The sequence below is a fragment of the Lepisosteus platostomus genome, chromosome 22 (genome assembly GCF_059453375.1).
Source record: "Lepisosteus platostomus isolate fLepPlt1 chromosome 22, fLepPlt1.hap1, whole genome shotgun sequence".
NCBI classification, from domain to species: Eukaryota; Metazoa; Chordata; class Actinopteri; order Semionotiformes; family Lepisosteidae; genus Lepisosteus; species Lepisosteus platostomus.
In genome coordinates, this window is record NC_142632.1 from 13,614,200 (window position 1) to 13,641,937 (window position 27,738).

The 27,738-nt window shown below is 38.6% G+C and overlaps 2 protein-coding genes across 8 annotated transcripts in view; one reads left to right on the forward strand and one right to left on the reverse strand.

The window, feature by feature from the left end:
* Positions 1 to 30: 30 nt before the first annotated feature.
* rnft1 (ring finger protein, transmembrane 1) lies at positions 31 to 6,645 on the reverse strand. Of its 3 annotated transcripts, XM_088616352.1 has the most exons (10): positions 6,456 to 6,642; positions 6,222 to 6,264; positions 5,441 to 5,874; positions 3,735 to 3,811; positions 3,494 to 3,594; positions 3,156 to 3,309; positions 2,890 to 3,048; positions 2,597 to 2,662; positions 2,079 to 2,180; positions 31 to 1,384 (listed from the first exon to the last, which is right to left on the reverse strand). In XM_088616352.1, exons 1-10 carry the CDS (start codon positions 6,460 to 6,462, stop codon positions 1,250 to 1,252), a joined length of 1,278 nt encoding a protein of 425 aa, XP_088472478.1. In that variant the 5' UTR covers positions 6,463 to 6,642; the 3' UTR covers positions 31 to 1,249. The 3 variants fall into 3 exon arrangements, with proteins under 3 accessions (XP_088472478.1, XP_088472479.1, XP_088472480.1); XM_088616353.1 differs by lacking the exon at positions 6,222 to 6,264 and having other exon boundaries at positions 6,456 to 6,645; XM_088616354.1 differs by lacking the exon at positions 31 to 1,384 and having other exon boundaries at positions 2,111 to 2,248; positions 6,456 to 6,643.
* The window catches only part of LOC148643549 (uncharacterized), a 38,534-nt gene continuing 16,667 nt past the window's right edge, over positions 5,872 to 27,738 (forward strand). For 3 of the 5 annotated variants that reach the window (XM_088616343.1, XM_088616346.1, XM_088616347.1), the window contains exons 1-24: positions 5,872 to 6,286; positions 6,739 to 6,874; positions 7,616 to 8,850; positions 9,218 to 9,332; positions 10,602 to 10,714; positions 11,372 to 11,507; positions 12,002 to 12,215; positions 13,284 to 13,407; positions 14,835 to 15,003; positions 15,356 to 15,531; positions 15,760 to 15,903; positions 16,467 to 16,628; positions 16,873 to 16,988; positions 17,349 to 17,389; positions 17,812 to 17,906; positions 18,311 to 18,470; positions 18,758 to 18,865; positions 19,203 to 19,370; positions 20,426 to 20,519; positions 21,951 to 22,107; positions 22,331 to 22,535; positions 22,787 to 22,965; positions 25,099 to 25,264; positions 25,966 to 26,127. In XM_088616343.1, the coding sequence (XP_088472469.1) occupies positions 8,848 to 8,850; positions 9,218 to 9,332; positions 10,602 to 10,714; positions 11,372 to 11,507; positions 12,002 to 12,215; positions 13,284 to 13,407; positions 14,835 to 15,003; positions 15,356 to 15,531; positions 15,760 to 15,903; positions 16,467 to 16,628; positions 16,873 to 16,988; positions 17,349 to 17,389; positions 17,812 to 17,906; positions 18,311 to 18,470; positions 18,758 to 18,865; positions 19,203 to 19,370; positions 20,426 to 20,519; positions 21,951 to 22,107; positions 22,331 to 22,535; positions 22,787 to 22,965; positions 25,099 to 25,264; positions 25,966 to 26,127 (3,007 nt within the window). In that variant the 5' untranslated portion in view covers positions 5,872 to 6,286; positions 6,739 to 6,874; positions 7,616 to 8,847. Of the gene's footprint in view, positions 6,287 to 6,738; positions 6,875 to 7,063; positions 7,253 to 7,615; positions 8,851 to 9,217; positions 9,333 to 10,601; positions 10,715 to 11,371; positions 11,508 to 12,001; positions 12,216 to 13,283; positions 13,408 to 14,834; positions 15,004 to 15,355; positions 15,532 to 15,759; positions 15,904 to 16,466; positions 16,629 to 16,872; positions 16,989 to 17,348; positions 17,390 to 17,811; positions 17,907 to 18,310; positions 18,471 to 18,757; positions 18,866 to 19,202; positions 19,371 to 20,425; positions 20,520 to 21,950; positions 22,108 to 22,330; positions 22,536 to 22,786; positions 22,966 to 25,098; positions 25,265 to 25,965; positions 26,128 to 27,738 lie in introns of those variants that run through there. The other 2 variants (XM_088616345.1, XM_088616344.1) reach the window with 2 other exon arrangements.

Genomic DNA, 27,738 nt, shown 5'->3' on the forward strand with positions numbered 1-27,738 from the left:
GCTTTTTAAAAAAATAGTCAAACCATAACGTTTTGGAAACATTTCATGTCCTTTATTTGAGAAGATAATGCAAAAATAATGGGAAAATCAAACCTTAAATATTTCATATGATATTTGATATTTCATTTGATATTTTTAATAACAGCATAATGGAGTACAATAATGAACTAGGTATATGATGTAGTCTTTGGTTGTTGAAACTTGAATTGTAATAGTTCTAGTTGTTATACTCCATTTAGCTAGTTTTAAGTTATTTTGCATATGAGTGTATAAACAATGGCAGAAACCCTGAAAATTTTACAGTTCATATATAAAGCTCTGAACCAACACCCATGTTGAATCAAAAAAGTTCAGAAAATAGCCACTGCAATCATTTCAACTCATGCAGAAAAAATCTAATTTTTGACCTTTATATTACCATAGTTTCATATTTAAACAGTAAAAACTCAATATTCTGTACCTACACTTATACTGGGGTGATCATTTAGCTTCCCTGTAATACTTGAAGTTTCTACAACTGTCTCAAAGCCACTCATTAAAAAAAATGACTACTCCAAAAGCTGTAACAATGGACAACAAATCACAAGACCCCTGTCTTTGGCCACTCTTTTACTGTTCTTGGGGCAAAGACAGAAAATCTACTTCAAAGTTACACAAAAAATACAAAAAGGTATTGCATCAGTGAACTATGATAGAACTTTTTGATAAGACTAAGTGCCCCCAAGTGTTTTGTCTGGTTATAAAACCTGTAATTAAAATATTGTGCATACTTTTAAAAAATATTTAAATCTGTTGCTACTGTCAAAAATATTTTTAGGTTCCCAGGTCTTGAGTTTAGCAAGCCTGAAAAACTATGTACTACAGTCATCAGATTTTTTTTTAAAAAAAAACTTAAATCCCTAATCATCCATGTGAAGTACAGCAGAATTGAAATGTGAAAGGTGAATGCAAAGTCCACATGCCTGCAGAAAGAAAAAGTCCCATTTTGTCCTTTCTAGATGGGGATACTGAAATCTACACTTGAAGAAAAAGCAGCACCAATCTAAGAGTTTTTTTAAGGCTGGTACAAGCCCCAAGAAATTAAAGTCAGCATTTTTTTCCCCCACTTACGTGATGGTCCCATTCAGATTCCGAAGACCTATGACAACAACACAGATGAAATATCCCCCAGATTGTGTGGCCTTGCCCCCTGCTGACTCCTTGTGCTATATACATGCTAATTTTCTTAACCCTTTTGCGTTCAAGTCCATCAGTAGATCTGTAAATAAGGGGATGTTGCACCATCTTTCCACTTGTGGACTTTATCGGTGATCACAGTCCGACACAATGGGCAGGTCTTCTCACGATTAAACCACAGCGAAATGCATTCATCGCAGAAAATGTGCTGTGAAAAAGGAACAGCGAAGTAAATGGGTTAATGTTAAGTAACTACTAGGTAAAATACCAGCACATGAGCATAAACATTCTATGTAATTTGCATGCTATTTGATTTTGCTTGGGATTGCACTGAAATTGTGGTGTACCACTGCCTTTAAGCATAAACATTGAAGTAGGCACCCATTTCTTCCTCTTCTCCCTAGATTACTTTAGGAACAGAGATGTGTCACCCTAAACCTCATGGGCCAGCGTTCCTCAGGTTTTACTTTTCAGTTAGCAACTGATTACAATGCAAAAAAAAAACAAAACAGGACGTCTGATCCAAATACCTGATTCAAGCCGTGAGCTGGAAAGGAACCAGAAGATTCTCTGGCCATTAAAAACTTGCCCTAAAGCACCTGATTTTCCAAGAAGAGTAACCCTCCCTATTGGGGAGAAAGGGAAAGTGATGACTTTAAGCCGCCACTAACTTAAGAATTGAAGGCTTTGCAGAACCAGTTAATTGTGTAAAACGGGTTGGCCAGAAGGATGGACCGATTTGGTGAGAAAGAGGGATGGCTGGATAGTCAGCTAGCTGCTTTTACGGTTCCTGGAAAATCTGCAGAAGCGGGGCTCAGGTCTTCAGACGGATTCCGTCGAGCAGGTGGGAGAACACTTGCCGACGGCCCGGCCCGGCTCGGCTCGGCTCGGCAGGGCCGTACCTGGCAGAGCAGGACCCGCGGCTGCCTGAACTCGGCCTGGCAGATCGGACAGGCGTCCCCCGCCTCGCTGCACTGGCTCTTCGTGGCCGCTGCTCCGTGGTGCTGCAACAGAATCCACACAAGGCCAACTTCTAAAGCAACGTGTGAGGCAGTCTGGACTTGCTCCTAGTCTAAAAGCATAGGAAAGGGTTTGGTTTTCATGAGCTCCTAAACGCCTCCTTTGTAAAAAGCACATGGCCTTTCCAGTAATACCAGTGATGTATAGTGTGTGTGTATATATAACCAATACAGCTATATTAGTGTTAAACAAATTAGGTGACTGGTATTAGGGGAAACCTAACACCCCACCCATTAGCTATAGACGCCTTTTTATTTTTACTTGTAAAATCATTTTTTCCCCCCCACAAGGGCTTTGGAAAAAAAAAACAGTTTTAATATTAAAGTTTAAAGTAATAATTCCAAGCCACAATAACAGTGTAGGCAATGCATTTTAAAGAGTTATGGAAATGATCTTTCACCTCCTCGCTGAAAAAGATCCGGAGCATCTTATGAAATGATTCCCACTGGCCGTATAGTCCAAGGAGCTGGGGAGAGGAGGGTCGGATTTTTAAAAGTCTGAAGTTTGGCATCGCACATCTTGCAACATCAGTGCAACTAGCCATCAGCATTTACCCCCTGACTTACCCCTGTGTCAACTAGGAAGGATACAAACCAAAGCAACATGCAGACACATGCTTACGTTTATTTGGATTCTTAGAAGGAATATTTAAGGGTTTTCTTTACAAAGTGTGCTGTTAGGTTTTAATATTACCTTCAGTATGAGGTAGACCAAGGCTAGAAATATCCCCAGTGTCAATCCTGTCGAGCCGTCCACTTCCTGATAGGTGATCAGGTAACGGAACCACATAGGGACAGGAACCACTGTCTGGTAAACCTGGCCCATCTCCTCTGTCAGCATGTACCACCGGCCCTGAGAAACCAGCCAAAAGACACCCTTGATAAAAGTATCACTTGCCCTTTTCACAACACATGCCGACGCGAGATGGATTTATCTTATCCTGAGAAACCGTCACTTACCCGTGATCTGAAAGCCAGAAGGCTGAATGGCAAGAACAGAATAAGGCACTTCAGTCCCATGAATATGAACTTCAACATGAAGTTCGTCACTCCTACGGCCCATAAAACATCCCAGAACCCCAGGGATTCAATGCCAGGATTGACAAAGATTAAGCTGTAAAAAAACAACAACAATGAATTAAAAACCAGGGAAGTGAATACTGTGGAGAAGGGTTTTGCAATAGATGTGCTGGAATATGTAACTTTGTTTTCCCTCAGCCTACAGTACTTATCTATGGTACAAGTCATTTGATCCCCTTGAATCGTCCCCTCTACTTCAGCTTTCAAGTCCTCCTCACCAGTAGTAAAGGGTCTCAGCCTGGAACGTGTAATACAGAAGAAGGCTCGAAGCTGTCAGGAAGAACAGCAGCCATGCACACTCCAGTGTGGAACGGCGCTCCTGCGGAGAGGTACAGTATATACAGAGTGATTGCTAATTCAGTCGCAGCTTCACAAAAACATTGTAGCATCTCCTAGCAAAGAAGGATCATTTAACTGGGAGACAGTTGTATTCATTTGCAATGTTTCGGGCAAACGTACCTGCAAAAAGACTTGGTTCTGAATGATTTTATTTGCATACAGAAAGGTTGTCAGCAACCCAACGCCTACAGCTATACCTGTAATAGAGTAAGTAAATATTAGGTTCACCTCAAAGTTCATAAACCAGCTCAAAATATCCTCTGAAATTAGTGGGTTACATTTGGAATGACTTACAAATTGAGCAAAATAGCAAACACGCATACATTGTTTCAAAATTAGATTTGGTTTTTAGGATATGTGGGGGGGACTTTAATACTTTTTGATGAGACCTAAATCATTAAATCTAATGATTGTCGTTAACAATCGGTTGCCGTTTGCCGACTTGTGCATTGTAACCCACTGCGATGTAACTACATTGATCTGCATGAGCAGTAGTGTTAACCTGTGTACTGAGGTGCAGGCAAAAAGAAAAATGATGAATCATTTTCTTTCTGGGCAGAAAAATGTAAAATATTTAAGATGGCTAAAAATGTGACTTCAGCCACATTAGCATACTTGTCCATTCCTTTATTGAGAATCAGCTGTGGTCCCTGTTGAAGTGGATAAAGGAATATTTTCTAGAACTAAAAGACCGTGCAAGCTGAACATGAATGGAGCAGGCAAGCTCATCTGGAGCTGTAAGATCGTGCACACTCATACAGAAACTAATGCTAATAGTATGGTACTGAATTTGAACAAAACAAACTGACAGCTGTAGCCAACGATGAAATCAGAACTCAGAAACTGCCCAAAAAAGAAAGCATGAGACCACCATACATTCTGGCAATACCATGAGCCAGTTAGAGCTCTGAATCCTGTGTTCAGCTGGTGATGAGACACAAGAACAGAGCACCCCAGGGTGTTACTCCCGTTACTTAACCCCTGTTATCTCTCAATGATTCTCAGCCCTGGTCTTGAGGGTCTAATCTGTCTGATGGTTTGTCCACTGCTCGTTCATGCATGTCATTGATCTGCATGCCTCTTTAGATAGTTCTGCAGGTAATCAATAAGAAACACCCTCATGTATATTATTTCAAACAACTTCAGCACACAGACATTCATACAATCTCTCAACCTGTTAAGAACCTGTTATTTTATTTCTGACTACAGTACAAAGCTCTTAGAGGTGATTTATGATATAAAGGCTGGAACGACAATCTATCACTCCTAGAATTAACATTTTTTTTCCTTCTGCGTAGTCCAAATCGTTACATGTCAGCTAACAGGTGTGACTGAGGATTGGCACATCTGCAAACCTATTTGTCAGAGCTAAAAGAAAAGCTGAAAATGCACCTAAAATAGAAAATTGAAATCTTTTTACCTCAGATTAAGTGCATGGCCAGAACAGGAAACACATAAAAGAGCTGTCTCAGGACCAGGCTTGGAAACCACAACACAAACTACAATCAACACTGGGGCCACCTGTCGAGCTGAAAGATCACCTATGCTTCAGGTCGGTAGTTTTAAAGAAGGAACAGAATTAATATAATAATGTATAAATTGCTGGATCCGCTCGCTTAGCAGATAGCGTGTATCATCATTTCTTTCTTGCGTCTGACCCTTTTTAACCCCAAAGCCACAGACCCGACATTTTAAAACATCCTCACATGAATGAGCCACTATCGACTCTTAGTGCAAACGCAATTATGATGATGCAGTGTCGCTGCCATGCATCCAAAAGCCGGAGAGGCTGCTCGGAAAGTTTATTTCAGAGCGTCAAGGCATACCCAGGGCGTGCTGAATAACTAGTTTGGCACACACGATGACGATAAAAGGGAGGCTTTTCTGGACCCATCGGAAGAGGTAGCGCAGCTCCGAAAGGGAACTACTGGGCTCCCCGGGTTCCGGATCGGAATCCCCCGACTCGGGTTCGAGCTCGCTGCGCGAGTGGGGGCGGCCGTGGCCGTGGGAGTGGCCGTGGCCGTGAGCGGCGGTCCTGGGTCGCCGGTTCGCCGGCCTCCCGCTGGGCTCTCCGTGTGCACAGGAGATGGGAATGTGCACCTCTTCAGGCTGCGAGGACCCGGGGCTGGTTAGCGGCTCCGCTTGGAGGGTTAGAGATAAGCCATTGCCCGCCTGAATGTTAAGCTCGTTTGGGTTAGTCTGCATTACAGTGGACGATTCTTTCAGTATCGGCAGCGTTCTGGACTCGATAGAACCTCTCCTGCAAACACACCAAGAAATAAGCGAGATTAGAGACCGCTACCGAACATCCTTGCTGACAATTCCCGAACAAGGACAGGCGGCGGATGCAGATTACTCCTTTCAAAGCTGATTAACAAGAGATGCATTTAAAAAATCTATTCCAAGGATTGAACTGCGACCCACTTTTTCGTGTCCGGGCACTGCTGACATTAAACAGCAGAGCAACTCGCACTAGACTACTGACGCGTGTCTTTTCCGTACGTCAGACCTGCGCGAATAAGGCTGACACGTAAAGAGTCAGAAATGAAAACCTCGTTTGTCGCCTTCACCGTTACAAAATGTAGAATTTTTTTAAAAAACGTGTACCTGAAAAATCTGATCAAATCCGAATGACCTAGACTTGCTGTTCCTGGAATGCAGAGTAACGAGACGTATGTTTTTGTAATAACTTTCTATATTTAGTCCACGCATGGTAATAATAATTGTTTATGCATTGATCAGACGCTATGCTGTTCCGTCTTTTACTTTAAAAATACTCAGGTGAACTTGTGAATTTTAGATGACCACTGCTCCAGCTGTTTTTTTTTTTTAAAGAATCACCTGTCATGCTGACTCCGGAGTTTCATCGTGCGCCGTCAGCACCTTTCTAATAATAGATTCGAACCCCATCGAGCGAAATAAAACGAAAATAAAAAGTAAAAAAGAAAAACTAGCTAAAGCAAAACTGACTCAACCACTCCACTACCGTCCCGCAGACATCTTTCAACTCAGATTAAACGTAACGAAAAAAAATGGGTCAAAGGTGAAAGGGCAAAGAGGAAAACGCTTTCTGTGTATTTATTTTTATTCTTTCTGATCTGTTCTGACTAAAGCTTCTTTACAGAAATTCAGACACGTCGGGAAGATGGATTTCTTTAAAAAATATTGGCGGAACAATAGCGACGAAATTGAGTTTTCACCGGCTAACCTCTACGTAGTCATGACAGTTGCTATGACAACGTAAACTATCCAGTTCAAGGGTAGGTGGGTGCTTTACATTTAAAATTAATCATTCTGTGCAAACATGCGCTTTTTTGTACACTCATCAGTATTCTACTACCATGCCGCCGTATTTTGAACAATATATTAACACTTGCTAGTGATTTCCCCTTTTTTAAGACCGTGGAAGGAACATTTTAGTAACTGAACTCAGTGTTAAGTCTTTACAATATGGAGGAAAATCGGTTTATCAAACTCTTGTTGTGTGAACATGTCCTTCAACTTATTTTGCCATGTGAGAAGAAATAATTGTGTACAACGCTTAATACTCCTACAGAGTTCATACAGAGTCATGCACAGTTTGTGTGTGTATTGTAACTTATTTTTAGTGACTTTGGCTAGCACGACCACTGATACATGTAAGTCTGTCTGACGTCCGGTTTTGATGGGAAATATCCGGTCAGAAGTCATTGATTAACATAATTCGCAATTGTTAAAGTTTTCTAGCGAATCGTGTGGGTGGCTACAGCTATTAAACACAAGTAAAATATATTATGCATTTGTATATCAGAAGCCATAGAACAAGAACAACAATAGTTTGATTTTCAAATGGCAGGCAAAAGTTTCTCTTGATTTTTAAGTAATTTCTTAATGGAATATAAATAGTAATATTACATTTGTTTATGTACAATTCTCTGAACCTATTAAGTCTGCCAGCAGATACATCACTTATAACAGATACCTAAAACAGTAAGTTAATGTAGTTTTTCCTCTGGTCCTAGACTACGTCAAAATGGAAATGGGAGATGGGTCAGTTCTGCACCACCTGCAGCCCCTGGGAAATCATGGCTTCCACACGCCCTGGCTAGACTCCTGCCTTGGTGATACGCTGTTACCAGACAAACCATGGCATAAGTTAAGTGGGTGCAGCTGCAAAAGCTCAACTAGAGTTTGCAGTTCCGTTTTTTTTTTTGTCATGTGCACAAGTGAATGTATGTTTGCTCCCATGCAAAAACATTAAGGAAACAACCAACCTACACAACAGCACAACAACAGCAGCAACATCGTCAAAGTTAAATAACACTCAACTTAGAAGAAATACAGCACAAGCAGTGTGCAAGAAGCTGCCTCTAATTCTAGAAAGACATGCCTTTATGCTCTTACAATGCTCACCAGAGGGCAGGGGGGAGAAAATGTTATCCTTGGCACTACTCCCTGCCTTCCTGAGACAGCGAGTTGTAGAACTGTCCATAGCAGAGGGGAGCTGTACTCCAGTAATGGACTGGGCTGACCTGATCACCCCCTGTAATGCCTTTTGGTCAGACAATGAGCTGCTGCCAAACCACACTTTAATACCACACCTGTAGAATATAGTAGATTATTTGGATGGTGCGCTGTATAATAATTTTCTTTATTTTACACAGCAGTGCCTTTAAAACCAATCAATTTCAAATCACTTGTTTTACAGTGCATCTTTTTTTGTTTATGTAACCTCCAAATGTGTTTTGGTTATTGTTTTCTTTTGATTTAACATTTAAGACGCATTCATGCCACAGGCCAGCAAAATAGTTTCTACTGTTAAAGCCAAATACATTCTGGTGGTAAAGCATTTATGCACAGCAACAGGTTGCTGTAAAAGAAGGTTCACAGGATGTAGTACAGTTGAGGTTTTAGACAAGGAGCCTTCTGCTGTAGCAAAGGATACTCTAAATGACTGTTTGGCGACAAAAACGTGTTTAAAAAACATTTTCTCCCAGTGATCTTTGTAAGTATCTTGTGGATGGTGGCAGGTTTAGTGTAGACTGTTCAATTTCCTGTAAGGGGTTTTGATTCCTGTTTACAATGGATCTCATCACAGTTTTCCTCACAGGTTTATGAAAAGCTCGGGGCAGCCCTTGCCAAAGAGGTTGAATCCCACCTGAGGCAAAACCCACAGAGCCAGCTCCCTCTGGGCCTTCTCGGTGGACACTTTTTAGAGGACTACTTGGGTGGTTTCCTCCATCAGACTACACAGATGGTCAGTGTGAAAGTTATCTTGAAAACACCCATAAACCTTGAAAACTCTAGGAATGTGTGAAGTAACTTATTTTGAATATTACTTTCTATAATGATCCTAATGCCGTACAAGAAAACTATATTTTCGCACTGTACACTGTTGAGTTTTGTATGTTATGCTGCTGTAATTGAGTGTGTGTACACTCAACATTTATTTTTTTCAATGCAAAAGTTTGTTTTTTATATTCTCTTCATCATATCATAACAATGCTATTTTATTTTGGACGTAATGAGTTGATTGCCTTCCTTTGTAAACTATCAACAACACGATTAAAATGGGGTGTGATCATTTATGAATGCTCAGATAGCTGGTTTCATCTTCCTTGCAGTGTTCCCTCTCTCTGTGTGAGAGTGAGAAAGCTTCTTTGGAGTATGAATCCCTCAGGCAGCTGGATGCACTGTGTGAAAGAGCAGTGGAGAGCAGCTGCTGTCCCAGAAGACCTGGTAATGAGTCACAGCAAAGTCAAGAGATTTCTAAGAGCTCCAGACAATAGGATTGTCTTCGGCACGGTCTTTCAGGAGCAAAAAAGCTTCATTTTGTCATTATCACCATTGCTGGTATTTGATGTAGTAGTATCATCAGTGTCCGAATCACACATTTTGTCATTATTCACATATCTATTGGACCCATTTAGTTCTTACTTTATGAGGTTATTGGAAAGATGAAATGAAAGATGAAAAGTGCTGGGAAAGATCCATGAGTATGACCTGTCGGCTGTGTTTAAACAATAAAGAGGAAACGTCTAACTGGTCATTCAGACACAAAGCTAAGATAAGTCTATCTTGTTTTATAATTATTGATTTTTTCATTTTTTAATCATCTCCTTTAAATGGCCATCACACGATCAGAAATAAACCGGGGGCACTGAACTTATATACTGCATTGTTCACGTTAAAGAATAAATTGACCAACCTGCAAACCGTAAGCCTCAACCGTAAGAACATAAGGAAGTTTACAACTGAGGGGAGTCCATTTGGCCCATTCGGCTTGTTTGGTATTTAGTAGTTAATTGATCTCATCCAAACTTTTCTTAAAATATGTCACTTTATCAGCATTTAACAAAATGGCTGATTAGCTAGTTCCATACTCCCACAACCTCTACATGCCAGGCCCAATTCTCTATGGCATTCTGTTTGGTAGAGGTGTCTTGTTTGCACTCAGTTTGAAGCTGGCATTAATTATTGGGTTTGAAAACAGCAACTGGTGGGTGAGTCAGATTTTCAATTGAGTGCAAAACTAGTAAATTGTTTCTGTGCCAGTATAAATACATGCGTACATAAAGGATTTCCTGTGATCAAAAGCATCATAGTCTTTACAGAATACTATCTCATGAAAGCATGTAATGTATCCAGTGTCTTTACTCAGATCTTTAGTGAAGAGCTCCAGATTAAATACGTCCATATAAATCACTATTTGTTAGTGTATACTGTATCTCATTCACTCCATCTATTAATGATAAATTGCTTACACTGAGGAGGTTCAGGCAAGCTGAGAGCACACTTGGTAGGACTGACAGCATACTTTGTTAATGAATTATTTTTATTTTACTAGATAATACTGCAAAAAGCTTCATTTCACAAGTATACTGTTATTGCAGTATAAATGCTTTGAATACCAATGGAATGCGGGAAAAGCAGTGTCGAGGTGACCTAAAACAAAAATGTTTTTATATTTGTTTTGCATTTTGATACAACTGATGCATTTTCCCACAGATGGTGACTACAGCGGTGTGAGCCAAGAAATGATGCATTTTATTAAAGATACCTACCACATGGTCACTTCAGAGATGGAACAAATGCTGGCTCTGGAGGAGAAAAAGCAAAAAGTATGTCTTAATTGTTTTTTATGTTTGTTGAAGGTGTGTGTCATACATATACAATGATGATCTTTATGCACAAGTCAAAACCTGCATTACAGTAATTGGAATGTAGTCTTCATTCTTCATTCTTTATCTTGCTCTTTAAAGCATTCTGTAATGTAGTTCAGATCACAGTCTTTAGCCTTTAGCCCCTGCTTTTGCTGTCTGTTGTCAGTCCCAAACAGTATTCCCAAGTTGTGTGCAGTTTATTATTAATACAATGTAACCAGAAGTGCACATGTAGTGAACATGTTCAGAAATTTCAAATAGTTGTTTGATTTGCATGGACTACATTTCAATTTCTATTGACAAAGACGTTTTGGACTTCTGAGTTCTGTTTAGGGCCAGCAAGATCGTTACTGACCAGGAACCTACACTCTTATCCACACCCTATACATGTTTGTGCTGTATGAAACCCTATTTTTAAATGTAATTTCATTGTACTTAAAATTTCATTTTGTTTTTTAATGATATTTCTTTCAAATAAGAACAATAAATTACATACAGTACTTCAAAGTGTAACTGTATTCATTGTGTAACTGTAATACAATTATGAAAAAAAACATTTTTAAAACAAGACAGTGATGCACCTATTAGTTTCTGTTAATGTATTAATTCTGTTAGGAAGCCCCAAAGTTTAACTCCATCGAAAGTCCATCTGCTTGGGCTTCAATGGCAAGGAGACGTCCACATTCTGTGGAGAGTGAAGATCTGCATCTTGCTACCCGGAGAGGGTCTGTTTTCCAGTTAAAACCTAAAGGTACTGCTGAGAAACACCAGTTTTTGTAATAAGATCATACTTTATCAATTATACAAGCAACTTAAATCGATGAATATCCCACAACAGAGAAGAGGTCATGAAAATCTAATCAGACTAACAGAACAATGGCTGAGCTGCAGAAATGAACAGTGCAAAGTGACTTTGCATGGAGTGGTCTAACAGAAAGATCAGAAAGATCTAACAGCATTATACAGTAACGTGCTAGAAATCAGATGTACAGTAGAGAGGAAGATACAGCAATTACAGCAAGCAAAAGAATGATCAGATGTACAGGCAAGCTGTGAAGAGGCGGGACTTTGAGGAAGCGGAAGACGATGGGGCAATCTTGATATGTCTAGGCATAATATTGCTCAACAGGGGTCCTGAAAATGATATACAGTATATATAGAGATGAAGTTCATTCAATTTATACTAAAATAGGAAAGAAATGTGTTGAGCAGGTAAACAGCAGCTGTGCTACACCTCCCTTACAGCAGAGCCTGGTGAGATTCCGGCCCCTCCTCTGCACTGTGCTGAGAGTCAGGTGCTGGGACGCTCCGTTGCGGCTGTCCTTGCTTCTGACCCGGGCCGGATGGGCACAGTCTGCAAGAGGCTGAAAGGACAGCTCTTGCCAGAGTCTCTGCGGGGCGCTATATGGATTGGTCAGCTGCTGAAACCAGAGGCATTCTCTGATGCGGATACGTTCTGGTAAGTAATGAAATTGCACAACCTCAGAAAAAATCAATATTAGCTTTGCCGTAATCTTCTACGATTCACCTGTCCTGTGTAGCCGGTTGTGCTGTGAGCTCTTCTGGTAGAAGGACAGATAGACTGGTTGAGCTACATGAGAATGTGGCTGACTGCCTTTCTCTCATTGCTTGGTCAGTCACTCCAGCTGACATGGAAGGAGGTGCTTCCAGCATCTTTAAACCCAGGTTAAAACTTTGCTTGAGTCCTAAAAGCCACTCGTGTCCTGTGACCCTCCTGCAGTGTTTCTCTGAGCTCTTTATTGTTTTACATGTTTCTTCTTAAAATATTACATAAAATACTGGTATGTGATAAGGAGGTTTCAAGCACGATAATTCAAACCCTGATATTTAATTTAGCTTTTTCCAGATTGTAACAGGAGTTAATTAGAGTTGCTGATTCAGACTCTTATAATAGAAGACTTTAGGATATTTGTGTGTGTCTATCCTCTGCCTTTTTCACATTGCGAGATTTGTTTCCTTTTTATATTCTGGCTAATTAACAGAACACTATAATATTTATAACAGATATTTATATTTTGTGGGGGAATAAGGAAGTTTGGCTCTTGGAAAGGGTTTTTTGTAGTGGACTATTTTTCCATATTTGTTTGAAAAGCTATTCTGTGAAAAGCATTTCGTTGGGTAGACTTTTTTTTGCTAAGAGACAATATTGCATCCAGCAATAAACCAATGAGAGAGTTTCATTATTCATCAAGACTTTGTTCACAAAGTAATTATTTTAATCTAACTAGAGCTGTTTTCTCTGCTAACGTAAATTGCTTGTTTATATGTTTAAACAATTCCTATTTTCCCTATTTTACCTTATATATAATGTATACAGTATAACGTATATCAGCACTATTTTATTCAAGCATGTTCTTTGAATTACATTGTGAACCACAAGAGCTGTTAAGGTATAATTCTCCAGATCTCAAATTTTGTCCCGTTAGCTTAATCACAGTAATGTCCCATCTTGAGGTGCCTTAAGAGAGATGTCTTAATTCTCCAGATTTCAATATTCTTCTTTCAGGACTTTTGAGAAAACTCTCAGAGAGAAATTTGGCCGGATGGTGGAACGCCGGGTAGCCGAGCTGAAACTGAGAAGTGCTACTCGATCTCCCATCTCTGGGCTGATTGAAAATGCGGTAGTGGAGGTGATGAGCGTTCTTAGCGTCAGAAACTGAAAGAAAAAAATCCTCTGTGTTTCATTTTCATCCTTAATTTCTTTCTAGCCGCGTGTAGCCGCTTTGTTTGGTCCGATCAGAGTTAAGACATTCACAAGTCAGGTTTATATTCTTTACACCTAAACATTTTGTAGCTTTTTTTTCTTTTTTTTTTGTAATTCTAACCCACCTCCCAACTTTGTCCTCCCAACTTTTGGGGACCTCTTTATTTTATGTATTTCTTATTTTTGTTGTTGTAATGTTGTAGCCTTTAGTATCACAAACCCATGGAGGACACACACGCTTACCCAGGCTCTTATTTCTGCACCACAGAATGATGCATTTCATCCAATGAGCCTCTTCTATCTGACATTTAGAACTCGACTGTTACCCTCAGTTATTGTAGGTGTTTCAATTCCTAGTGTCAGTAGCAATTCACTCTTAAAGAAAGGAGAAGGATGACAATAAATGCATGTGATAAGAACTAACTCTTAAAAGAATCAACTGATAAGATGTAATTATTTCTGTTTAGTTTAGTGTGAAACATCAGAAAGTGGAACGTTGAGATTTGTGACTTTGAGATACCTTGCACAGGATATGCTTTCTGTTTTAAGGGTCTCTACACGTGTAGTGCTGTTCAAGTGTGTGGTTTATTAAACTTTTCAAGGAAATGGACTGACCATACCATGACTACAGCTGTAACCCAGGCTCTGCTGTCACATGCAGCCTCTCCTTCATTGTGCCTTATCAAAGCTCATGTTTACATGGAAACACCACTATCCATGTCTGTTCCACACTTCCTTGCTGGCTGGCTAAGCTCTCCCACAGAGCATTTCATTACTCTTCACCCATTATTCCTGGGTTGTAATAGAATTCAGCAGAGGTGTTTAGGATCATGTGTTTTGGTAACCTCTAATTGTATGTGAGGGGCTGGAATTGAAAATAAAGACCTAGTTAAATACACCTATCATGATAACTTACAATATGCAGTGTGATTTTACTAATTAACAGTTAGCATTTGGAAATATGCTGCGCTAAAAGCTATGTGTGCCAGATTTTTAAAGTGAATATTAATTTGACTGTTTTGAAACAAAGCCCAATAATGCAGATGAATAAAGAGAATTTAATAAAGGTGGCGAGAGGCTGAGGGTAAAAAACGGCACCAGAAGCCTCTAATTGGGAACTCAAATAAAAGTTACAAGACAAAATAATAAAACAATTATGAAATACTGGCTCAAATGTGACCAAGTTAAATACAAACCAAAAAATAAAAGTGAAATGAAGAACAGAAAACAGAGTTAGAGAAAATATTTCATGTCAATGTATGTTAAGATGGTTTGGATGTCTTTAATGCTTACTGTGCAGCAAGGAGTTTGCTCATGCTTCTAAATATCTTATGCTATTATTCATCTTTACAGAAATATGAAAGGACTCCCTCTATGCAAGCTTTTGCTACCAATGAACAAATGATCAGTGAATCCAGTAAAGTGCTCAACATCCTGTATGTCCATAGCGGGATTTATGAGCCTTATCTTATCCACTGGCTCTTTCCCTTGCAAATGGCTTTCCGACAGACAGATTCCAAAGGTATGAATAGTGTAACGCTGTCTACCTCACTCTCACGTTCATGTGTTCGTCTTGATGATGCCACATATTTAATTAAATGATAGCAAGGCGTTTAATCTCAAATCTCCTTCAGAATCCAAACCTTCATGCATTGAAACTGCACCACTGCAATTTGTTTTTATCCAAGTAGGAGAAAAAAACACTGATATATGTTTATGCAAGAGATATGCAAGATAATTTTTTTAATTACCATATCATCCCTTCTTCTGCTCTAAGTTTAAGCAAAGTGTTCCAAGTAAATACATGGATATGTATAAAATGATTTTGCATGGATATTTATAAAATGATTTCTATTTTTCTATTTTTTTTTTAGCTGAACACTTGTACGAGTTGTCCATGTACCTTCATTGTCTTATTCAAAAGTTTCCTTGCTGGCCAGAGATTTTTGCAATGGCTGAGAATGTGATGAGGCATGTTGAAGAAAATGATCCAGAACTCTTTGCTCACCTTCAGCTCTGTTCATCTAGAAACATGGTTTTAGATTCTAAGGTCTGAAAAAACTTTGTAACTTTGCAAGCACTGGATATTTAGTACAATTTCACAAAAAAAGTGTCATGTTTATCACTTGAAAGGTTTAATTGCATAACATTTTACTTCTAAAACACACAGCATCAATATATATTTCTGACAAATATGAGAGACTCTTCTATGTTACTTATTGATTTATGGAGTCCACTTAAAGAAGAGAATCATTCAGTTTTTGTTTATTTTTCTCAGGATTTTTTGGTGGAACTCATAGCTCAAGAGAGGGAAAAGGCCCAGGAGCTTTTGGATTTCTCAGACAGATCAGACAGACCACAGGTTATCTCCAAAAAGCTCCTGGCAAATCCTGTTATCTTCCTCCGTAAATGGATGGGCGAAGTAAGACCATTTAACTGTAATTGCACAGCTTTGCGTGACCTGTGTGCTGCAGTATGAGTGAAGAAAGCACAGATTTAAACTGAACCGTACTTGAATGTCCTGGACCACCCTTTTGGAAAGCAAACAGTTAATATAGTATAAAGGCATAAGTATGATTTATATGTATATTTGTATTTACTGTCGACCCTTACTTTGATCACTGAAATATATTAATTGTCTTCATTTACTTTAGACCTAGAGTCCAGGACCTGTCCTGTTTTTGGTAGATTCAGAATACAATCCCTTGCAGTGTTAGTTACAGTAACAGTTACCAGGCTACTGTTAGTCCAGTAGTTTTAACATTTAATAAACACATATTGATATAATATGAGACACATATTGTTTAAGCTATATTGTAAGATTGTATATTTAGTCATCTGAGAACATGAAGAATTGCTCCACTGGTTTCTTTATAGCATACCTGTACCTGGTGCTTTGTACTTTTCAGAGCATAAGAAAGCCTGCAGACAAGAGGTGGCTATTTGACCCATTAGGCTCATTGGTTTTTATGTCATTTTTCACAGGGATTCATGAGTGTTCTAGACTTGCCTGCTGTCCTGCTGGTCTGGGATCAGCTGTTCATGGAAAACTGGAGCAGGAAAGTGATGGAAGATGTCTGCCTTGTAGTGCTGATGTTGCTCAAAGACCCACTGATGGCAGCTGATGACTACCAGAGTATGAGAGAGGTACAGTATTCAGAATTGCCATTGCAGTCATTCTCAACCCCACTCTCTCACCTCATGTGCCAGAAAAATTCATGATTCTGCTGGTTATACTAGTTGTACTATACAGTCCCATGTGTCCAAACCAAAGGCACTCGATAGATTAGGGTTCTTTTTACACAATTATTTTGTATACTCAACAAACCCACAGAAAGCAACTCAGGATTGAGTCTTCTCAGAAAAAGCTATTACTGTGCCTCATGCTCAGGTGTTGCTGGACCATGCTAGCCATCTGTTCACAGCAGACATTCAGCAGTCATGGATGCACCTGCAGCAGGGAGGCCTACCAGTGGATATCCCTGAGTTAAATAGATTCAATTCAAGGTAAGATCACTAATAAAGAAAACTCTTTTAGACTTACTTATACTTTCGCAGGCATAAGTATACAGTAGGTAGCCTGTATTTGAAACAGTAATTTCCTAATTTATTCAGAATAATATATTTCTTCAACGTCATATTTTGCTGTTGGGATCTCTTCATTTGTTGGTTGAACAACTAATTGCTAATTGTTCTAATAAATTGATACGATTAAGATAAAGGGTGGCAATTCTTACGACTAAGCCTGTATGCTACATCTCTGTATTATTTTTGTGTTTGCATGTAAACCACAGCAGAAATATATATCAGAGCAAATTTATGTCAGAATATAAATCTCCAAAGGAAAATGTGTTCTTTATTTCCAAGATTGCTCTATGGACCATTTCCAAAGAAGACAGCTGCAAATGGTACAGTAGGCTTATAATAGCCGGCTTTTCCTTTATATCTGAGTTACCATTTTCTTCCTAGAATTTATACGTTTCCAGTTTTGCACAGATCTCTTTTTAGTTTAAAATAACATTGTAAACAGAACCCTGAGCAGGTCCTAGTCTGTTCATTGCTTTATGATGTTTATGATGTAATTTTCACCTGTGTTTGTTCTCTTGAAGTGCTCCACTTAGGTCTGCTCAAAAATAATGATCGATCGAGGATTGCTTGAATTAGTACTTCAAGTTTTCAAACACCGGTAATAAAAATGTGGCTGTTCCATAAATCTTCACATTTTACTGACAACCCCTATGATTAATTTGTCATATAAATGTTGAATCAAAGTGCTGCAAACTTGAAGGGTGTCTTTGTTTAATCAATGTGAATTTGTTTGAATGTTTAGCTCAAATCTCCATGGGTGATATTCTCCCAATTGGGCTGAAGGATGTTGTTGTCAACTTGATTTTGAATCTGCCAAAAACGGACAGCTTGAATCATGTGAGCAATTCCTCAAGTTAATCTCTTTCTAGTGTAGTCCGAGATAATATAAGAAACTACGGTAAACATTCTAAATCATTGCTCGGTTAGTGTCTTTATGTGTACATAGAGTATATGAATTACACAAGACATTAGTCCTTTGTGAAATAGTTTTTTATGAGGATCATATGATCTATAGTAAATTCTGTCAGCTATAGTACACACTAGATCAAAATTGCCTTGATTTTTTAAATTTTAGACAGTTTATTGTTATCATGGCAGTCTTTCCATGTAAATTCTCAGGCCATTGAAGGTTTTGTGCCCCAGGATGAAAATATGTAATCAGATGCCTTTGCTTTTTACTGCATTTTTGCCCGCATGGTCAACTTGATAGTGAGATGGCTATTTTGTTTTTGTCTTTGTAGGCCTGGATGAAGGACTTTGATCCCCTTGCTGTCAAACTTATCACTTCAGTGCTTTATGGAAATGTGAAGCTACATTCCAAATCCAGTCTCCTAACGCCATCTGTTGAGAAAAGAGCACCCAACAAAGAACCCACCACTGAATACAAACTCCTCTTCAATGGTACAGTATGGCATTACATTCTCCAGCTTATTACCTTGTGGATTTTATGTTGTTTCTAACGTTACATATTCCCAGTTGATTGAAGGTTTACTTTTGACAAGTGTGTAGCAATTGTGCATTGTGTAGCGAATCAGAATTAAAATGATTATGTTCTTTTAGAATTTACTCGGATTCTACACTGTGCAGCATGTCTGTACTACAAATCACATGCATCCCTGTACATAAATGCAGTAAGAGTGTCCTTTTAGGGTAATATTGACTGTATATTGCTTTCCTCTTCTCTTGAGATATCTTTATCTTTGATGCCCTGGACCCATCTGATATCAGAGAAATCAGTTATTTGAAGGACAAACCTGCTGTTGTCATCAAGGTTATTTATGTCCCAAATTTGTATGGTAAGGTTCCTTTTGCTTGACAGCTTGTGTAATTTAAACTTTAACAGACATTTTGCTCGGATTTACTTCCTTAGAAAATGTATATTGATATATTTTTTTTATCCTATCTTATTGATTACCAAACAAAAATAAAAAAGATAATAGATTTTTTAAGTTTTAAGTTTTGTGTTATATACTTGTACGGTAATGATACTGTTGGTTGTGCTTGTTGGTAAATTATTTGCTTAACCGTTTAATGTTTAAGAATGCCCATTTCGTTGTATATGCTGTATATGCCTACTGTAAAGACAAGCAGCTTTAATTTTTTGCTAAAATACAGTGACTCTGTGGTTTATAGGCTCTGCTCCTGTGACATTGGGTTGGGTGAAAGCTGATCTGTTTCATGAAGAGAAATCTGGACCTCAGACACAGTGGACCCCCAGTGTGTTCACAGCACATCTCAAACTGTGCACTGGCGCTGACCCTGAGCTCTTGACAAACCACACTTCAACCCACAATTTAGAAGGTGCAGTGTGATTTAAACTGTATGATTGGAACTCAGCAATTAAGTATAGTGGAAACTATGTGTTATTTTTTATAACGCATTTATTTGAAAACAGTGCTTTCACTGTAAAGAAGTGTTTAAGTGATTTGTATGTCTAATATCGTTAGTTGCAAAGCCCATAATGCAAAGTGTATAAAACTCAGCAAAACAGAAGTATTGTCCTTAAAATATATCTTTCTCCATCTGTTTTTTTCTAATAATATTCCTTTAAACAAAAGGATTGCTAATCTATTGCTAACCAAGATTTAAACCACAATTGTTCTCCTACATTGGAGTTGCTTAAACAGAATTCTTTACTCTGTGAATAGTTTCTAGCGTATTCTGGTTTTTTTTCTAGTGTTAGCCTAGTGTTTTAAGTTCCCTGCTGGAGTTCAATTCTGTTATTTTTCTGCAGAAATGTCAATGGTGTTGTAGTTTAAGAGAGACCTATCAAAGCAAATGTATTCACTTTCTTCCTGTGGCAACCCATTTAGCTGAATCACAAATGATGGATCACATTTTTTTTTAAAGTAGATTTTTTGCTCCAACAGAACACATATATGGGCGAATGAAGCTAAAGGTCAGGATAGACTGCAAAGAAAAATAAAAAACTAAAAGACAGGAAGAAAAAAAACCTTAAATATTGATTGAGGAAAAATTTTCCCACTGTACTATGGCAAGCCTAAATTAGTGGAGGTGCACAAAATTAAACCATGATCTGTTGGAAATGAATGGAATGAGCTCGCTGTATAGCCAGAGAACAGATGCAGAGTGCAGTGGCCTGATATTGCTTCTGAGAATCTCTCTTTCTGAGAACTATTGCTTTGTCAGTTGTCTCTTTTAGCTCTTTACCCCAAAGTAGTCATGTCAGTAGTACATGCCTTGGTTTTATGGCTGCTGAGAGAACTGTCAGTAGCTATGCATGAAGAGTTGTTTTCTAAAATAGCAGCAGAGAGATTGGTGAGTTAATTGTTTTGGAAACCTTAAGCAACGGTAGCAGCAAGGTTATGTAGAGAGTGAGCTGTTTGTTTCTACAGAGCCTCTACAGAAAGGATCAAATATCCAGGTCACAGTCTTCGATCCCTCTAAAGAGAGCCCCAGGCGAGGAGCCAGTCATGCTGAACTGCAGAGGTAAGTGCCAAAAGAAAGAACTGATCTGAGACTGGAAGTAGGTTTCCGCTTGTAGCTGTGAAAAGATAATTTAGTGGAAAGGTATAATCATGTGATAAAATATGATGGAAATAAAACCCTGACTGCACAGCTTTTAGAGACATTTGTACTGAACCTTCTCTCTAAGCCCTATAATTTACAAAGCATTATTAAAGAACAGTTTTCTGAAAACCTGAAATATTTCTTTTTAAATATCCTTGCTTTTCACAGTTAAACCTTTGGCTTCTTCAGATAAACATGGCATCATAGGAGTACAGTAGGATCTTGGGGGAAAGTCAATATCCCTTTATATCCCTTAGAAAATATTCAGTAAATTTACAACCATAACCATTTGCCAACTTTTATGATCAAAAGTGACAATAAACTGTTTTTGTTAATCATTTATTCATTTTATTGTTCAGATATGAAAATGCAAAGTCTCCTTATTGCCAACGTCAATAACAATATCCATGCACAGACACAGACTCGTGAGAGCAATCAGCTTAGTCCTCGCCTGGACGTCAGGCATGCTTGTGCTTAATAGTGTTTGGCAACCTAGGGACTTTGTAGATTAGGTTGGCATTGTTTATGTAGTCAAGAGACAAAAGGGCAATGACTGATAGTAATACTCCATATAATTTTTTTTAAATTGCACTAGTTTACAAACGCAAGAATTTGGAAAAACTCCAGTTGGCGAAGAGCTGATTACATTAATACAGCTCTTATTTTACAGTAAAAGGCTAACTAGGTATGAGAGAGTGAGATTTAATGTGTCCTCTGTTTAATAAAATAGCTTGTTGACTGTCTTATTGGCTTGCACAGAGGGAGTTATTAAGTTCAGTACAAAGATGTAAAGTTTAAAAATGCAGCCACAGCTGTGTACTTTGTGAAAATCAACATTTTAAGGTAATGAAAAAATCCTTTTGTTTTTACTTTAAAATAACGAGAGTACATTTTTCCATCAATGTCAGGCTTTTTTAATTTTGTGATATTCCAAGTGCTTTGAATTGGATTTGAACACCACACTTTTAAAAAGGTTTTCTTTAGTACATTCCAGAAATTTTCTGGCAATGCTGAGCCGGATCAGGTCCAAGGTTGTGATGCTGTGGGCTGTGTACATAAAACTTTTACTGCCCTACTGCGTTGGCACCTGAGAAGTGAGAACTGAACATCAAGAAGTTGGGAAGAGTCATAAATATTTAGCAAACTAATCTGAAAAATATTTAAAAATTAAATATTCCCTTATATACAAAATTATTATTTTTTCCCTTTTCAGAAAGGGTGTTTCAAGCTAAACGCGATGCTTCATTTTCTAAATATGGCCCTGTGTGGACAATGGCGTATTGAGACATTTTAATGTGTTCAAAAAAAGTTTAATTACAATGTGACACATGCCAAGTGTTTCTTGTGCAGTACCACTCTTCCACCAGAGGAACCTCGTTTCCTGTACCCTCCCTGGGTGACCCACAATGCTTCATTGGCTGTTCCACACCAGTCCTCAGTCTACCAGCCCTTAGACCTCTACATTGATTCAGTACAGTATATTCCAGACAACGCAACTATTGTAAAGGTAAGCGTATCTACAGATTGGCTTTCCTTAACAGCAGAACTGCCAGCTCCTTCACTGTTAAATAGCCAATGTTTTACTGTATATAACGTCTTGGTTGGACAAGGATCTGGTTTAGTTTACTGTACCATTGCAAATGAGCAGTAAAAATGACTTTGTACCTTCATCTAGACATGTTGTGTGCTTTTAAGTACAACATGTTTTTAACTTACCCTGTATGCTTAAGGTCACTGGGAGAATCCTGCAATCAGGTCAAGAAGACTTGCCTGACATTTCGGCTCTTCCGGATCTCAGCTCCCCGGCGAGAAGCCCAGAGTTTAACTTTCGCATGACAGTGAATCCAAGTAACAAAAAGCCATTTGATCGTCACATGCTGCTGTTGCTGCGGGTCTACACTGTGAGCTCAGACACCGGAGAGCTGTGTGTCATAGGTTTGTATGACAGTTTGGAATTTGGTTCATTAACGTCTCCTATGAATGACGGGCCTGATCAGGTATCCAGTTCAAGGGCTGTGGGTGTTGAGAATTACACCCGTCTTCTGTGGTTAAGTCTTCACCAGTTTACACTAAAAAGATGTGGAGTTATGTACTTTGGAATACCACAGTTAATTTAAAAAAAAACATTTCTTATCCAAGGTGATTCTTAATGATCAGGATTATTTTATTTTTGGAATTTTATTCAGGGAACTGCATCATCCGTGTTTTTAATGACCAAGAGCAATTGAATGTGGGAGGACACCAACTCCGATTGCATGGGGGGATGCCGCCGAAAGACCAGATCCCCTTGACAGAAGCATCCCTCAGTCACCAGCCTGTAATTCCCTGCTGCACGCTCCTAATCCGCATTTTACCGCACATGCCCGTAAGTAACCGCTGTAAGTAGTCTGTGGGAGGATGGACACACTTGAAGCTGATTCCTGTGCTTCAAGGACGAGTTTTGGCATCTGCAATCCCTAACAACAGGCTTGCATTTGTAAACTGTCTTTCTATCCCTAAAAAGAAAAAACACACTATATGACTCAAGAGCAGTTAAAAAATAAATAAACGCTGAGCAAAAGATAGCACTTGACATATAATCTTATTATATATGTAATATATATAATTTATTATATATGTAATATATATAATTTATATATGATAAAATTCTGAGATACATGAGAGTTTTTCCTTTAAATCAAGTGACAGATTACCGAATGAAGGCAGAATTATGAATGAGTGAATGTGGAAAATCATACCAGTTCAAAACAGAAAAGAGCTGTCATGGGATAGGATTGAGTGAGGAACTGCATCGCCAGTACTGGCTAAGTAAAGATTAATTCCCTGCTGCAAATCAATGCGTGTCATAGTCATAAACGTTTCAGAATGGAAATAACCTCTACATGTTGTGGAATATGTTCTTTTCCTACAAAGGGATTATAATGTCCAGCAGATGGCACTTTATGAAAACACATTTACAATCAGCAGGAGTTTATGAAAACAAAATGAGGAGTTTTCCCACTGGAGCAAGGCTTGCTCATGCAATCCAGGAATGTTGCACTTTTGCCAAGGAATCTCATAGGCCACCATAAATCCATTTTCCAGGTTTTTGGTGCAGTTTTAAGGAATTCCATTTTGGAACAACATGTAGTTAGCATAAGATTTGTATACTTTATATTAATACTAAGGACAGAAAAGGTTTGGACAGCAAAAGAGTAGTATATTTGCACTAACCTTGCAGTCTGCAGATGCTAATACACCATTACATTGTGGCTAAGTATGTTTTCGACACAATCGTATCTGTTATACATGGAAATACTTAGGATAAAGATGGTGTGAAATTAAATCTTTAATTTTAATTTATAACTTAAAATACTATTCAATTAGTAATTACAGAATATTTGTGTGATAACTGGTGGATTTCTTTTTTCCATTAGGGCCTTCTGCCCTTCAGGACTATTACTCTGAACGAGAGCAAACATTCTCATAATGAAGTTTCTTAATTTTACCTTAGTGTTTAATGCAGCTTTAAGGGCAGAGACGTTATTGCATATGTTTCATGCACCCCTGAGAAAAAATGATCTGAGCAATAAAATAAAGGCGTTTGCATCTGAGACAGTAATTCTAATAAGCAGTGTTAGGCAGAAGAAGGTTGTGTGCAGTTGATTAATGTGCTTTGTGGAAAACATGCTTTAAATCCTCTGTGCATCAAGGTGAAAAAAATCATTCTGTTCTGACCTCTGTAAATTGCTGCCAATTCAAAGTCAGCTCACTAGGTCACAAGCTTCTTTCTAGTTGATGAGATCCATATTTTGTGTCTCTTTTAACTCTGTGATCACTTTAATAAACTACTTCAGATATGCTACATGTGTCACATTTATAAACTACAATTTGTTTATGCTGTTGCATTAGTTTCTAATAGATGATTAATGTTGCCATGCATCTGGAGAACAATGGATGGAATTTTCAATCTACACGGTACACTCCAGTGTTTTGTAACTGCGCATTTAATGTACACAGCTTAATAACTAAACCTCAGGATCCTGGATTCAATTCATGGCCTTGGGTATCTGTCTATGTGGAGTGTGCATGTTCTCCACATTTTTCCAAGCGTACAAGTTGACTCCCAACCCCCAAAGACGCGATCGGCAATTATACATTTCCCTTTCTCGAAAGCCCAGCAATAGGCTGTCATCACATCCAGGGGAAGAACAGATATGGACCCAGTTTCCCCCCTGTGCTTACACAGTAAGCTCTGGCTTGCCCCGGCCCTCAGCAGGATAAGCAGTTTTAATGTATTGAACCTAATACTGTATGGTAAACCACCGTTGGTTTTTTTCTCGCAGTAAGGGAGCTTTTAGTCATATCTCTCCACACAAGCTTAGTGGTTTTGCCCTTCCCTCGTTTCTGTTTCAGAAATTTCTCCTCAAGCAAGGGCTAACCAACCACTGCAATGACAGTCCGCAACATAAAACTAAATGGTGTATCTCAATATCTGTTCAACTCTCCTTCCCTTTAGGATTTAAAACCCACTCCAAGCTATCTGAGTGGCTTCTACCTCACAGACCGAGCCAAGCCCAATAAATCAGAGCTGGGCATTATCTCCACATTCCAGAGGAACAGAGACTTCCCAAAAACTGTCAAGGAAATGATGCAACAGCTGGAAAACAAAGAACACGCTAATGGTAAAGAACATGTGGGGAATGTAGCTGATTACCTGTGTTCATGGAACGGTACAAATGGAAGCTGGTTTCATACATCTTATTTTTTAACTAACGCTGCTAATAGGCAGTTGTCCGAGGTAACATACAATTGACCTTTTTAATAGATATGAACATGATGTCAATCGTGTATAGAAAAACATTATTATTTTTCAAAAAAATGTATTCCTTTTGTCACCTGTCAACATTTATTCCTTAATGTCACCTGAATAAATGTTACTTAATAATCATGTTCTAAATTTTAGGAATCAATACTGCCGCTGTTTAAACTATTGTTGCTAGTTATCCAACACCAATAATTATTGCTTGCAACACCGGGAACTATAATAATAAAGAACAATAACAATAAATCGTTTTTTATTGCAGAATACTGGAAGCATTGTTTTGTCACGCACTGTCAAAAGATGTTTTGTCATCTTTGCATAAGTTTTTGCTTTGTCCTTAAATCATTTTTTTTCTTCAATTGTACTGATGCACTCGGTGAGACTGCATCTGATTAGTCACTGTTGTGATCTGTTTTGTTTAATTACTGCAGCAAATTATCCCGATGTTCAGCAGTGGGGCTCGGGAGACCATGACGGGCAGCATACAGTGATGTGACGTTCCGTCTAAATTTATTCATCATGTCGGCTGTGCTTTTCTTCCTCTCTGTTCTGGCGCTTCAGTTCCATCTGAGCTGTGGCTGGCCTGGTACGAGGAGAGACTGGATGCCCGAAAGCAGCTACCACCTCAGCACCCCCCCACACACCTTAGTATACACCATATGGTGCGCTATCACCAGCAAGCTGGCATCCGTATTCGCATCACACAGGCGTTCGGGCTGCCTGGTATGTAACATTTCAAGCATTCTAATGAAATCTGCTTTATTGGTTTTCACATCTATTATATTGTTAAAGGGGAAACACTTGTTTTTAAACTATTTGCAGCCTATCGTTTCTGCACTATTAAAACACGAATAATCTGAACATTTTCCTTGTGCATTTGTAGGCATTTTCTTTAACTGTCATCCTTCGTTTCACTTTTTCTGAGATGTGATTAATCCCATAAGAACATAAGGAAGGTTACTGAAGAGAGGAGGCCTTTTGACCCACCTTGCTTGTTTCCTGTAAGCCAGCTACTTGTTTTGAGGTTCCCAGCCAGCTGTTTCTTGCAAGAAACCCGGCAATCAGTTATGACAGCATAGCTTGTTCCGGACTTTTACAGCCCTCTGTGTAAAAAAAAAAAACCTCCTTTTCATGCTCACTAAATGTACTTGCCAACACCTTTCACCTGTGTCCTCAGATTTGTGCTTCACTCTTGATTCTGAAGACGCCCATGGGGTTGACTTTGCCTTAAGAGGGTTTTAAATACTTGTATCAGGTCCCCATCCTGATATTTTGCCCCCGATAGTCTTTCCAGATTTAAAGTGATATTTTGGTGTTCTTGAATCACAGACAATTAGCAACAATGTTCCTTTAGTAGATCTGGATAGTAACATGACCCAGGGGAATGTGATTAGATTTTTGACATGGAGGGATTCCAAAAATGCAGAATATGAATGGTAAAAAGGGAGTCTTTCACCTCAGCTTCTTTCCTACCCTTGCCAAAGACTACCTGTCTGTCTGGGAATTAAATGGTTACTACCTAATGTCACTTGATATAAATACATTTAGTTATCAATAAGTTGGTTACCTGGCCTGTTTTGCCAGTAAATTATTTATTACTGTAATTATTTGTGGAGTAAAAATAGACTGATATTATTTGTTGTTTTCTTCGTCTTCTTCAGAGTCCAAATCCAATCATCCAGTTTAGATACATTTCACTGTCATTCCTAACTGGAATTAGAATGCAACACATTGCTTGCCCTGAATTTTTCTAATATTAAAAATTTAATTTTTAATCCCTCTTATTTATTTTTCTAAGTGCTTGTTTCTAATTTTAGCACCGCACCCCAAGCTCTCTAATATGTCCCTAGCAAGAGCGTAATTTTTCATTTAATAAGGTGCACCCTGCTAGATACAAATAACCCTTCAATTTTGCATAGCATTGCACCTGCCTGCTTTTTCATGCACAGATTTTATGCATAGATGTTTTCATTGATGTCTGAGCCCAGGGAAAATGATACAAAGTGCCACAGCACCACTTAAATACAGATGGTTTGTATTTTCTTAATTTGGCACTCAGAAATTTGCCGCAATTTTTTGTCGAATATTTTTCTGTCAAATCTCTGTACTGATTGATGCTAAGAACTGTAATGAGTATGTAACCGGTTTAAGTCATTTAAAATTCTATTGAAAGCATGTACTGCATAGAAGATGAAACTGAGACTTGGAAGGGTGTCCTGGCAGGCAGTGACAGTGTAAATAAAATATTATACTCACACCATCTCGCAGAACAGGAAAGATAAGAGAGACTCAATTGAAAGTACACAGTGTAATATCATGAAAGCACATTAATAT

Bases quoted from the DNA above. Each gene is read 5' to 3' on its own strand.
- rnft1 (XM_088616352.1), bottom strand. The intron at 5,875-6,221 runs GTACACGTTTTT...GTGTGTTTGCAG, and splicing joins GATTTGATCAGATTTTTCAG to GAGAGGTTCTATCGAGTCCA. The intron at 3,595-3,734 runs GTACGTTTGCCC...ACCTCTCCGCAG, and splicing joins AGAACCAAGTCTTTTTGCAG to GAGCGCCGTTCCACACTGGA.